Source organism: Camellia sinensis, chromosome 11, assembly GCF_055761805.1.
Source record: "Camellia sinensis isolate YWXY chromosome 11, ASM5576180v1, whole genome shotgun sequence".
Taxonomy (NCBI): domain Eukaryota; kingdom Viridiplantae; phylum Streptophyta; class Magnoliopsida; order Ericales; family Theaceae; genus Camellia; species Camellia sinensis.
The window spans coordinates 150,242,216-150,254,832 of NC_138971.1; the positions used below are offsets into that span (position 1 = coordinate 150,242,216).

At 34.0% G+C, this 12,617-nt stretch overlaps 1 protein-coding gene across 1 annotated transcript; it reads right to left on the minus strand.

The window, feature by feature from the left end:
• Window positions 1-1,725: 1,725 nt before the first annotated feature.
• Window positions 1,726-9,095, minus strand: LOC114295883 (protein IWS1 homolog 1-like). The gene is made up of 11 exons (XM_082895867.1): window positions 8,591-9,095; window positions 7,979-8,510; window positions 5,907-6,026; window positions 5,564-5,784; window positions 5,334-5,463; window positions 5,188-5,250; window positions 5,010-5,087; window positions 4,414-4,505; window positions 4,225-4,290; window positions 3,940-4,093; window positions 1,726-2,181 (listed from the first exon to the last, which is right to left on the minus strand). The coding sequence occupies exons 1-11, from the start codon at window positions 8,608-8,610 to the stop codon at window positions 2,083-2,085; spliced, it is 1,575 nt and encodes a 524-aa protein (XP_082751993.1). The 5' UTR covers window positions 8,611-9,095; the 3' UTR covers window positions 1,726-2,082.
• Window positions 9,096-12,617: the final 3,522 nt, after the last annotated feature.

The window sequence follows — 12,617 nt, forward strand, 5'->3', positions numbered from 1 at the left end:
ATCAGATTTTAAATCAAATAATGCCAAAACTAGACTGCTTTGCTAGATTACAGAGTCGCCACCTAAATATTTTATTTTTGGAGAAATTTAGGAAACCCTGACTCGTGCTAAAGGTCACGTGTCCGTCATCACCAAAGTTGCCTCGGCTCGGGAATTTGAGTACGAGGGGGGAAGGTCATGAAATAAACACCCCCGCTCCCCCGATCAAAGGATCGGCCTCTACTAACCATGATATATTGTTTTATAAACCTCATGTGTTCTTATTCTGATTATTAGGCTACCATTACTGTATAGCGCACACATATAAGCATAGACTAAGTCGAAAGACTTGGAACAACTCAATTCATGTTTGTTTTCGAAAATGATTTGAATTTGCCACTCGCAAGTGGACTTTAAAATGCGGATTTGCCACCATAAGTGGGCTTAAAACATGATTTTGCCACTTCACAAAGTAGGCTTAAAACGTACATTTGATGAATTGTTCTAATTCAAGTAACGAAGCCTTCATCCACAGGCATTCATGCAATTGAGCAAGCAAGCACATAGTCTCATGGCAAGCATGAGAAACATGGTAATATGACAATCACACTCATGTAATATGCTAAAACATAAAACTCACCTCATACTCCAGGCTAGGAAAACAAAAGTTAGAAAGATGTCTCTCAACTAATTACTACTGTTGACCTATTCTTCTTGGACCACATCCTAAACAAAAAGTGTACTGTCACCAGGAAAATGACCAAGAAATATCATGTGAAGTTAGAATTAAATGGATGTATTGTGAGACATTATTAGGGATCGAGTGTTTGGACCAAAAAACGACATTCATTTTTTCATATAACGTTTTTCAAATGTGACGGAGGCTAACAATCACAAATTCAAAGATGACCTCTTTTAGATGCTCAGAATCTCCATTGACGGCAAAAGCAAAGAAATGGAAGAACAGAGTGACAGCGTCGCCCCCACAATCACTTCTTACTTGGCTTCTCACTTCATGTATGTATCATTGTCACTGGTGAATGACTTGCCCCATTTGAACTCCGACATTTGTCAAAAACATCAACACCCAAAATCCACTTCTGTAAAAAAATTTTCCAAGGACATCCTTGATCTGTACAGTAAGCAAGAACAAGAAGAGAGACAAAAGTTTACTACTTCTAGTTGGAGATTTGTTTGAAAGTGACGCACCAAAAAACACAAACACAAACACACCGTTAGCTATCCCTTATGTGAAAACGACGTGGTATTACCCAAAACCACGCCGTTCTACTAAATAAATTTCATTCTCTGCAACGTGACAACTTCCAGCCCTTTGGGTTTCGTCTTGGTGACGTGTCACGATCTCATTGAAATTGCTGGACACTGCTGATAAGAAGACTGCAGGAGGCAGATCCCATCGTTGGAGTAGATGTGAATCACACATCATATTTTTGGATAAAATTGGTTTGTAGAATTACCCAATCCAAATACAAATAAAAAAACATTGTCCTTCCAAAAATTAGCCAACAAAGTCAATAATTTGGACAAAAAAATGTCACTTTATTATTTTAATGGCACTCAACATGTCTGATTGCTCTCTCATAGCTTGATTTAACTTCCAATTTTTTAACTCAATTTTTTGTGTTTTTTTTTTTTAAATGATTCCAAACTTTTAAGTTCAAATTTTTTATTTTTAATGAATTTTTTAATATTTTAAACTATTTTTTATGAATTTTTATATCATTATTAAACAGAATAATATCATAAAATTTATTATGTCGATAAACCCACGCTCACCGTACTTTTACATGATATCTAATGTATAACATACACCATGATTGTTATAATGGTATTTATACAAGTCTCATTCATATTCATATTCAACGACCAATAATAATGCGTACTAAACAAGAAATGGTATAAAAATATGATAAACATAGAATTAATCATGTTTTTAAAAAATAAATTTTGAAAAATCTATTTTTTGGAACAATTTATGAAAACCTGTCAAAAGTTTTATATATCACTACATAATTTTTTTAAAAAATTCGAAGTGGGTTCAATTCAACCTACTACTTCATGCATAGCTCCAACCATGAAGAACTACAAGTATTTGACCATGCCACGACCCTCCACGCTAAGTTTTGTAGCTTGAAGCTGCTTCTTTTTTGGTGCTTTCAACTGTTGCAACTTCTTTTGCATCTGTCAATAAAGGAAGGAAACAAGTGCACTGCTCAGAGCTTGTATAGAAAAATAATAATAACACCTCCAAAATATGTTCATGCGCACACACACCAGGCATCTAAACACACAAACATGCGCACAGAGCCACAGCAAGCATGACCCAAGAAAAAACAAGCCAATGTGAGTCCACCTAGCACAGCCAGCCGAAGTTATTACGAGAACACATCTTCTGCTTCAGCAGGTAAATGGGAATGGCTCAGGTTTGACCTGAGTTTCAAACCGCCTTCACTAATAATTCTAAGGGGGAAAAATGATGGGGAGGAGAAAGTGGCCAAAAGAAGTTATTTCTTCTAAAAGGTGAAAAATTTTCGTTTCTCTAACTTGTCCCCTCATTAAAACTTTTCAAAAATATTGTCTGACCCTCCATGTCAGGTGGGTGTCCGAAAAGAGGACCCATGTCCGACATGTCCATAATGTGGCCAGTGAAAAGAACTAAAATATATATATATATATATATTAAGACATGGCCAGACGTGTGTCCGACACATGTCAACTACATGTGTCCATGTCTGCTCCATAGGATGTATCTGTGCTTCTTAGTTATAGACGCAGCGAAAAACACTGCCAAAAAGAAGGTTAAAATGCAGTGGACATGGTATGCTGACTATTTTGTTTTATAACAAAAAAAAAAATAATCAAGTAAAATTATGAGTAGAAGTATGACCACCCTTTTTTTGTTAAAAATGAGTAGAAGTATGACTTGGTGTTCAAATATACTAGTACCAGAAATAAATAAAGGCTGCTAGCCTAACTAATTACTAAAATCTCTTAATTGTATATGTAAGTAATCAGCTATTACTGTGAAATGGAATTCAATACAAGGTTCTTGCTTATTCAATGAAACACCATTTTATCACAAGCTTTGTGGGATCAAACAAAGTGACAATGCATCAGCTTTCATTGAGGCCAGGTAGTGTGTGTGTGTGTGGGGGAGGGGGGCATCCCCTTGCAATGGTAAATGACAATTTCATTTGCAATCGATTTTTCATTATTTTTTCCGTCAACCAAACATAAGAATGAACATTTTGATCAAATAACCATTCAATTTCATTCCGGTGAACCAAACACTATCTTCTAATTTATTTTTTTGATCCACAGCAGAGAAAAGGCTGTACATACCATATTGCAGTTGCATGTTGACATGAGATCTGACCCCAAGGGGTTTGTAAAAAAATATGTGCTCTGACCCTAGGGGAGTCATGTCCCCAAAATAATAAGTCGAACAAAATCAACACACCTTGTACACATTTGAAAATCTTTTACAGCAAGCTTGCGAAAAGGCCTCCATCAAAAAAAATTCTGTTTATCATTATTATTAGATAAAAATTGAAATTTCACAACAGCTTAAATTTTATCAAGGTCATTTACATGATTTAAATTAAATTCCATACACTTCCACTTCTCAGCTTTCTTATGTTTCAATGAAAATTAAACTAGCATCATTTGAGTTTAAAAGGATTGAAACAATCAACTTCAAATCAACAAGACTACCGACAGATAGAAGCCATATTTTGAGCATGTATCCTATAGACATTGCAGCACTCATTTCGTTACTATGTACACATACATACATACATACATACATACATATATAATATTTATATATATTATGAAAGAAAGAAACTAATTGCAATAGTAGATGGTTAAATTTAAAAGTTTGTCATCCATAGTTATCCTGATCTATTTCATTTAAGTGTCCAAGAGAGGAAGACCAACCTTCAGACGGCGCTGATCTTGCACAACCTGTTTAGCACGGGCCCTAACCTCATCTGGATCAATCTTGGATTGGGGGCGAACCAGAAAATCCATTGGCATTGCTTCAGGCCTTGAAGTAAGACGCATGGAAGATGACTGGCCAGACTTCGATTCCCTGCACATCCCTCATAAAATTTAAGTGTTTGCATATATACATTCAAAACACGGTGCACACCACCCATATAATAAATCAAAATTGACTGACTGACTAGGACCCAATGGATTAACTCTGTTACGACATCTTACTGTGAAAATTCAGGCAAATCAAGATCGTCATCTCTAGATTCCATTCGTGAAGCTTTATTCATTGGCCTATTGAAAAATAAACAAGACATTCCACGCATAAGACAGACTAGATATATATGGAAACAAGGTCAAGATGGCTAAATCGCTTAAAATACATGTGTAAGCAAATTGAACAAAGATGATATATACTTTTTCGCAGATGGCCTCCGAAAGGGAACCTTCTCATCATCAAAGTTTCTCATGTCCTCAAACCGTGTGCTCTTATTGAATATTGGTCGACTCTGCATTTTATTTTCAAATTTTTAAATGGTAAGGAAATGTTAATATAAACGAATACAAACCATGTGCCCACATCAGTTATTTACAAAAAAACCAAACAAACAAAAGAAACTTCGGAGGTTCCAAACAATACCTACATACAAGGGTTCACATACTAATCAAACAATATTAGAAGGGGAGAACAAACAATATCCGAGAGCACATCGTCAAAACTGATAAATTTACTCAATGAAAATAGATCCCCAATGACCAAACATCATGCAAAGATAGCTCAGTACAGAATAAAATGAAACAGGAATGGTTCTGGATTTTCAAGACAAATTTTCATCAACATCTTGGAGAATAGATCTTGGGTTCATCATTGAGCAGGAAAAGAAGTGTATCCACCACATGCACTTTCACACTAGCAAACAAATACCAAAAATTTATCCAAGTACAAAGGGGAACCATGAAGAGTGATCCATACATGTATGAGTGCCAAAAGTCCAAAAAATGTATAACATTACCCATTTATCAACCAAGTCTTTTGCCATTCTTCTGTTGGCTGTGGTCTCCTCATCAGACTTCGACAAAAACATAATAACCTGCATAAAACAAAAAATTAATATGCAGAGTTGTTCGTTCCACTTCCAAGCCATAACCATTATTCATGTGTCAGTGTTGCCTCATAAGGAGAATCCTGACCTTCCCAAGACCACTCTTCTTCAGTTGCTCTCTCCTATCATAATGCTCTAAATCAATGGGAAACTGCATGAAGTGCAAGACATAATCAGTGCATACATAATTTTCATACATCTCACTTAAGGAAATGGAGAAAACGCTTTTTGTACATCAGTTAAGATCCTCAATATTGCCCCACGGATGTTTATATTTGGTAAGCTTCCATCCGGAAGGGGTTCGAGCCAGGTTTTCAGCAGAGTTAATACTCCATGATCTAAGAATTCTAGTTGAAGTTGTTTCCTGCACCAATCAACAGTTGATGTGGGAAACAAGATAAGAACCATAAATAATAAAATGGAAACATGATGTCAATGAAACTATTGAGAGAGAATCATCTTACTTTGAGAGAACCTCCATAAGGAGAGGCAGCTTTTTGAGTTTATTTATAGCAGGTTTTGACTGTCTATTCAATTCTGCATCTTCTTCAGCCACTACTTCAAGCTGAGCCATAACATTTTCAACAAGCAATGCTATCTCTGCAGCACTCTTCTCACCTTTCTTCTTTTTCTTGCCTGACTTGAAGAGCTGATCGATTTCCTCATCGTCTTCGCCCTCTTCCGCCTGGGAAAATTGTAACAGATCTTGTAAATCTTCAAAAAAAATATATTGATAGTCACTATTAAGAAACTGGCACAATTGGAATTGTCTCAATAATAAATTTCAAAGAAAGATGAAATCCTAACCTGAGGAGCATCACCAGGAGACCGTGGTTCATTATCAAATCCATACAGTTCAGCAGGATCAACACCAGTGTCATCTATGAAGTTATCGTCATCAACGTTCCTAGCACCCTCTTGATCATCCTATTCAATTTAAAGGAAAACATGAAAAATTACAAAATTGATATAATGCAAAAAAGAATAAAAAAATTCATTGCTGAGGACCAAGTTTCAGAAACCATAGATGCTTCTGAGTGAGCAAGTCTTTCATCAAAGGACAAAGCACAAAGGGCATGATAACATCAATTATGAAACCATCAAAACCAAATGGGCAAAAGAAATCAGCTTTATGTTGATAATAAAACACTGCCACACACACTAACCAGGGTATAATATCATAAAGCTCCAAAATATCACCTGAAAAAAATGGTGACAAATAGGAAAGAGAACAGCACAAAAAAATAAATAACTATTAAAAATTGGACTATTGGCACTACATTAAACAGTATCTAATACTGCAAATAAATATCAAATTTATTTTTGGTAAATATATGCTAAACTAGTATCATAAGAAGTAGTCTACACAAACAATAAGTTCTAGTCACTACCCTCATAGACGAATTATCCATCACAAATAATAAAATTTAGGTCAAATTGCACCGGTAATTCATGCATTTTGTCCCTTGTGTCCTTTTGATCCCTATACCTTCAATTGGCTCTAATTTGGTCAAATTGATAATGTCGTTAGGCTTTTAAAAGATCGCTAAGTTGGTTGAAGTGAACTCACTAAATTGAGCAAGTTTATAATTTTGCCCTTAAAAGAATGACGCATACCGCTTATGTGTATTTTTCATTAAAAAATGCTAACAATTGTAATCAATTAGATCAAATTGAAATAAAATCATAAATTCATGGTCAATCGAGTCACTTGGAATTACAATGACCAAAATGACACTACAACAAAAGTATAGGCACTACCGTAGTAATTTGTTCTAAAATTTACCCAATTAAACACTTCATACAACTACAGAAATCTGTAATTTACTACCGTTGTAATCTGAAATCATCAAAAGTATAGGCACTACTGTCGTAATCTGAAATCATCAAAACCACATGGGCAAAAGAAATCAGCTTTATGTTGAAAATAAACACTGCCACACACACTAACCATGGTATAATATCATAAAGCTCCAAAATATCACCTGAAAAAAATGGTGACAAATAGGAAAGAGAACAGAACAAAAAAATAATAACTATTAAAAATTGAACTATTGGCACTACATTAAACAGTATCTAATACTGCGAATAAATATCAAATTTATTTTTGGTAAATAAATACAAAAAGTCAAAAAGTCACTATCCTATTTAAGTCACATCATCTTATTTAAATCACATCACCTCTCTAACACATCACATCAAACCCAACCCATATAAGCCAATAAGTCAAAAAGTACACTTTTTTAGAACATCCCAAACCAACCCTAAACTAGTAACATAAGAAGTAGTCTACACAAACAATAAGTTCTAGTCACTACCCTCATAGACTAATTATCCATCACAAATACTAAAATTTAGGTCAAATTACACCGGTAATCCCTGCATTTTGTCCCTTATGTCCTTTCGGTCTCTATACTTTCAATTGGCTCAAATTTGATCCAATTGATAATGTCGTTAGGCTTTTTGACAAAAAATGATCGCTAAGTTGGTTGAAGTGAACTCACTAAATTGAGCAAGTTTATAATTTTGCCCTTAAAAGAATGACACATGCCGCTTATGTTTGTATTTTTCATTAAAAAATACTAACAATTGTAATCAATTAGATCAAATTGAAATAAAATCATAAATTCACGGTCAAAATCAAGTCAATTGGAATTACAATGACCAAAATGACACAACAACAAAAGTATAGGCACTACCGAGGTAATTTGCTCTAAAATTTACCCAATTAAACACTTCATACAACTACAGAAAACTGTAATTTACTACACAGATCCACAGAACAACAATAAAAAACCACATAATTAATCAAACAATTCAACTCAATATCAATCAAGTTATAATTTCAACAGAAAAAAACTTAGAACCGAAAGGAGTACCTCAGAATCACCACCGGCAATCGTATCCCACATCTCCTTAACCTCCCGATCACCGTCTCGATCCCTCGAACGCCCTTCCGAAACTCCAGCCTTCTTCAACTTGAATTTCGACCCACCCTTCTCACTCCCATGCCCCTCTCTCCTCTCCAACTTCTTCTCCCTCTTCCTCCCACTTCCACCACCATCCTTCGACTCTCTCTTCCTCTTCCCACTCCCAAACGACCTCGAATCATCGAAATCCGACTCGATCGGCCCCAACTCGTCGTTATCATCCTCATCTCCGAGTCCGAAATCGGGAACGGTCTCCTTGCCCGTCGTGCTCTTCTTGATGAGTCGCTTTCGAGGCTTCGATTTCGAATCGGAGTCGTTGTGGATTGGAGTCGGCGATCGCTCTTGCCTCCGCCACGCGTCGTCGTCTTCGTCGTCGAGATTGTCATCGAGAAGGTTGTTGTGATCGTGTCGTTGGGGTTCGTGATCGGACTGAATGTCATCATCGAAGTCCATCAATGGCTCACCATCTTCGTCAACGTACCTGAAGACCACACCAATCAATTATTATTAGATATTAGAAACCCTAACCCTAAAATTGAGAGATAAAGAGAGAGAACTTACGGATCGTTTTCATAACCCATTTGTGGCTGTTGATAGTCTCTGCAACAAAAGCAGCGACAGAGAGAGAGAGAGAGAGGGTATGAGAGCTGTTGTCGATGGCGCGGAGATGAATTTTAAGGCTAGGTAGAACGATAGACGAAGTGAGATAGGACAGGCTTTTTGGGTTTTTTACGGTGAATTCTTCCTTGTCCAGTATGGTTTTATGCAATCAAAAATGTTAAAAAATTTAAAATCTTATTAAAATTTTTATTAAATATTCAATATTATGAGATTTACATAAAATTTATATAAAATTTTTATCATTACTCTTGTGCAATTATCAATCAGATCAGACGGAGAGGACCCTAATGAAATCTTTAAAAAAGCGAGTTATATTGATTATCATATTTTAGCAAATTAGCTATTATAAGCCTGGGCAGGTTTAAATAGTTGTTAATGAGGCGACTCGTTGGACGGTTCATGCATGGGTTGAGGTTTTGTCATTGGATTGGATTCCTTGTACCTTACTGGCTCTTGTTAAATATCTTTCTTTTAATTCTAAGTAATTAGAGTTGATTCAATAAAATAAATAAATAACAGTAATATTATAAATTCATAATTATTTATCCAACAATAATTAATGATTTAAATTTATTTCATTGGTGGATTTTATAATTCATCAATTTAATCTCTATCACACACATTCATTCTAGATAAATTCCAAAACTTAGGATCCTAGACTTTCTTTATAATAATTATTTTAATAGAAAAATACTTGAAACCCCCACTATTTTTGACTCTCACAACCCTCAATTGATTTATGATCATATTTTTTTTTTCTCCTCTCTCTCCTCCCTCTCTCTCACAAATGTGTGGGGTTGCTCGGTGTCGATCATTTCCCTATTTTAATAAAAGACCCTTTGAGAGACTATTTAAACAATTTAAATATATAGATAAGTAAATAAATAATAACATCGGAGTCTATAAATAAATTAAAATTAAGCAAAACAAAGAAAAATATTTTTTTATTTTAGTTAGTGGAAAATGAATAGAATGATTTGAGTGAAAGGGATATTAGTCTACTGTTTTTTTTTTTTTTTTTTTTATTTATTTAAGGAAAGGCAAATACACAAAAGAGTAAGGTCTAGTTTGAGAAGACTAAATAAGTGCACTTTTTGACTTTTTTTATATTATGTGTAGAAAAAGTAGAGAGGAGATGTTGATTGATGTGACCCAAAAAAGATAAAAAGATGAAATAAGTGCACTTTTTTCTTTGTAGCCAAACTTGGCCTAAATCTCAGAAACCACTAATGCAGTTAAAGACGGAGAAAGTTCCTCTATCCAAACGTGTGATGAATCAAAATCAAAGACTAACCTACTTAAATAATGAGTCACATAATTGCTTTTTTTATAAACATGCGAGACCGATGATAAATAGAACCACAAACGGACTCGCCAAATGACCCTAATAAGACAAATTATCCTCATTTCCTTAAATTACAGACACAACAATTAAAGAATCACCTTCAAACTGAATATCACCCAAACCTAAATCACACCTAAATTGAAGCGCTTTGACCACACCCAAGGCTTCCATACAGTCAACATTCACCAGATAAGAAATTCACTCAACCATAAAGAGCAATAACTATCCCATTACAGTCGCGAATAACAATTCCAATTAGGGGTGTGCATAATACCGCCGAAACCGCCGAAACCGCCAAAACCGCACCGAACCGCACCGCCAAGGCAAATTCGTTATTATTTGTCAATCGAACCACCGGTTTTTGGTAAGAAAAATGGCAAATTCTAGTGACACTTTTATCAATCCGCCGGTTTCTATTTTTCTTCCAAACCGCACCGACCCGCACCACTATTAAATCATGTTTTATAGGATTCTAAAAAAATTTTTTTACTTAAGTTTGCTTATTGTTCTATACCTTAGAATATAGTATTACATTACTGCTCGAGGGGAATTTTATGTATTGTATTCAATCATTGTAGCTTCCACAGATGCTTGTAATGAACTGATGGCATAGTTGTTGATATTATCATGTTGTTGCTACACTTGCTGCATCAGAAGAAAGCTTCGCAAGATGCTTAACATCACGATATCTCTCGTCTTTTTTTTACTCTTTGATTTAAGTTTTGTAATTTGAATTATATTTTTTATAAACCGCCAATCCGCCCGAACCGCCAAGGCAAATCCGCCATTATTTGCCAATCGAACCGTCGGTTTTTGATAAGAAAAATGGCAAATTCTAGTGACACTTTTATCAATCCGCCACCCGCCATATGGTTTCTATTTTTCTCTCAAACCGCACCGACCCGCACCGCACACACCCCTAATTCCAATAGCTGCTTGGGCCTTCCGTACCGATCCATCAAAATTCAAAATAGCATCATATTGTTTAAAAAATCATAAATTAAAATTTGATAATTAGAAAATATAAATGAAAAGCTCTCATTCTCTAACTTATTAGATAATTAAAATTTAAAATATAATTAAATAATCTTTATTTAAAAATTTGTAGTTAAATTTTATATAAAAAAATGAAAAAGGGACCAGGAATGACTCTCATTTAGACTATTATTATCTATATTCCATTTTGTGACTCTTATTTCGGACTCATAATGATTATTTGAATCATTAATTTTATAGACTTACTAATAGAATTGAGCTGTACAAAAAATAATTTAATTTGAAATCACCAGAAATGCGAAAAAAATTATATTTTTTTAAAAATATATGACAATTATAAACTTAAAATTTTAAGAATATGAGGTTATACCATTTGTGTTGTTGATTATCACAAACCATATAACTTAATTTTATGACATTTATAACTATTTAAAAAAATTTAAGTTATAACCAGAACCACATAAGTATAAATTATATTCTATCGGGCTGGGTTGGGCCAACGCCACATAATAAAAGATTTTGTATCTGTCAAAGTCAATCCAGCCCGATTCGGCCCGATCATAACATCGAGCCTCTACATCATCTTCCAAAGCCCGTCCAAAAAAATAATTATAAATTCTAAACCCATCCATCAAGTTATATGTTAACTTTTTTTAAATATTTAATAATTAAATTCAATCACATATTATATTTATTAAATAAATATATTGATATCATTATAAATTGAAAGATTTCTTAAATAAATTCAATCACACAGCACTACAAATGAGAGTTCAATAAATTCAACAAAGATAAAGTTTACATCTAAAAATATATATATATATATATATTATAATTAATTAACTAATTGAAAATATAAACCCAAAACCTAGATCATTAAAATATTAGCCTGATAATATTAACCCAGTCCGACTCTATAAGTTAAAACAACATTCCCAAGTCTTTAAAAAATAAGACTGGGCTAGCCAACTTGAGTGGGCCAACAGGCAATTACTCACACTTAGATGTAATAATAAAGAATTCTTTAATCATAAACAAAATAATATCATATAAAAATGAATTATAATTAATAACATAATAAATCATGTCATAATTAAAGACAAAAATTATAACTAAAAATATAACACACCTATGTAAAAATGTATATCATAAAACTAGCGTATGCCCGTGCCTAAAGGCACGGTGTAAATAATATTAAGATTAAAATGCAGTTATAAAAATATATTTAACAGACTGTACTCTATAATTCCAAACAAATCAAATATAAAAAAATTAAATATCAAATAATGCACACAAATCAAAAGAAATCAAAAGAAAACTCTTCTATCATTAAAACATTGTGATCCATTGACAAAGATTAAGAGCATCTCCAATGGTAGTAGGCATGTTACCTATCTAAATATTACTATAAAGTATACATTTTATTTTGCCTGTCAACGATTTCATGTTTCTACCCCAACCATGCTCTTTATTTTAGCTATTCATCCAAATACTATTAACTTTATAGAATGCCACGTCAGCAACAAAGATGGAGGGAAATAATCTTAATGATTAAATACATTTTGCCTAGCCTTGAAGGCTAGCTACATGTAGCTAGTGAATGTGAGCTGAGCCAAAATGCCTAAG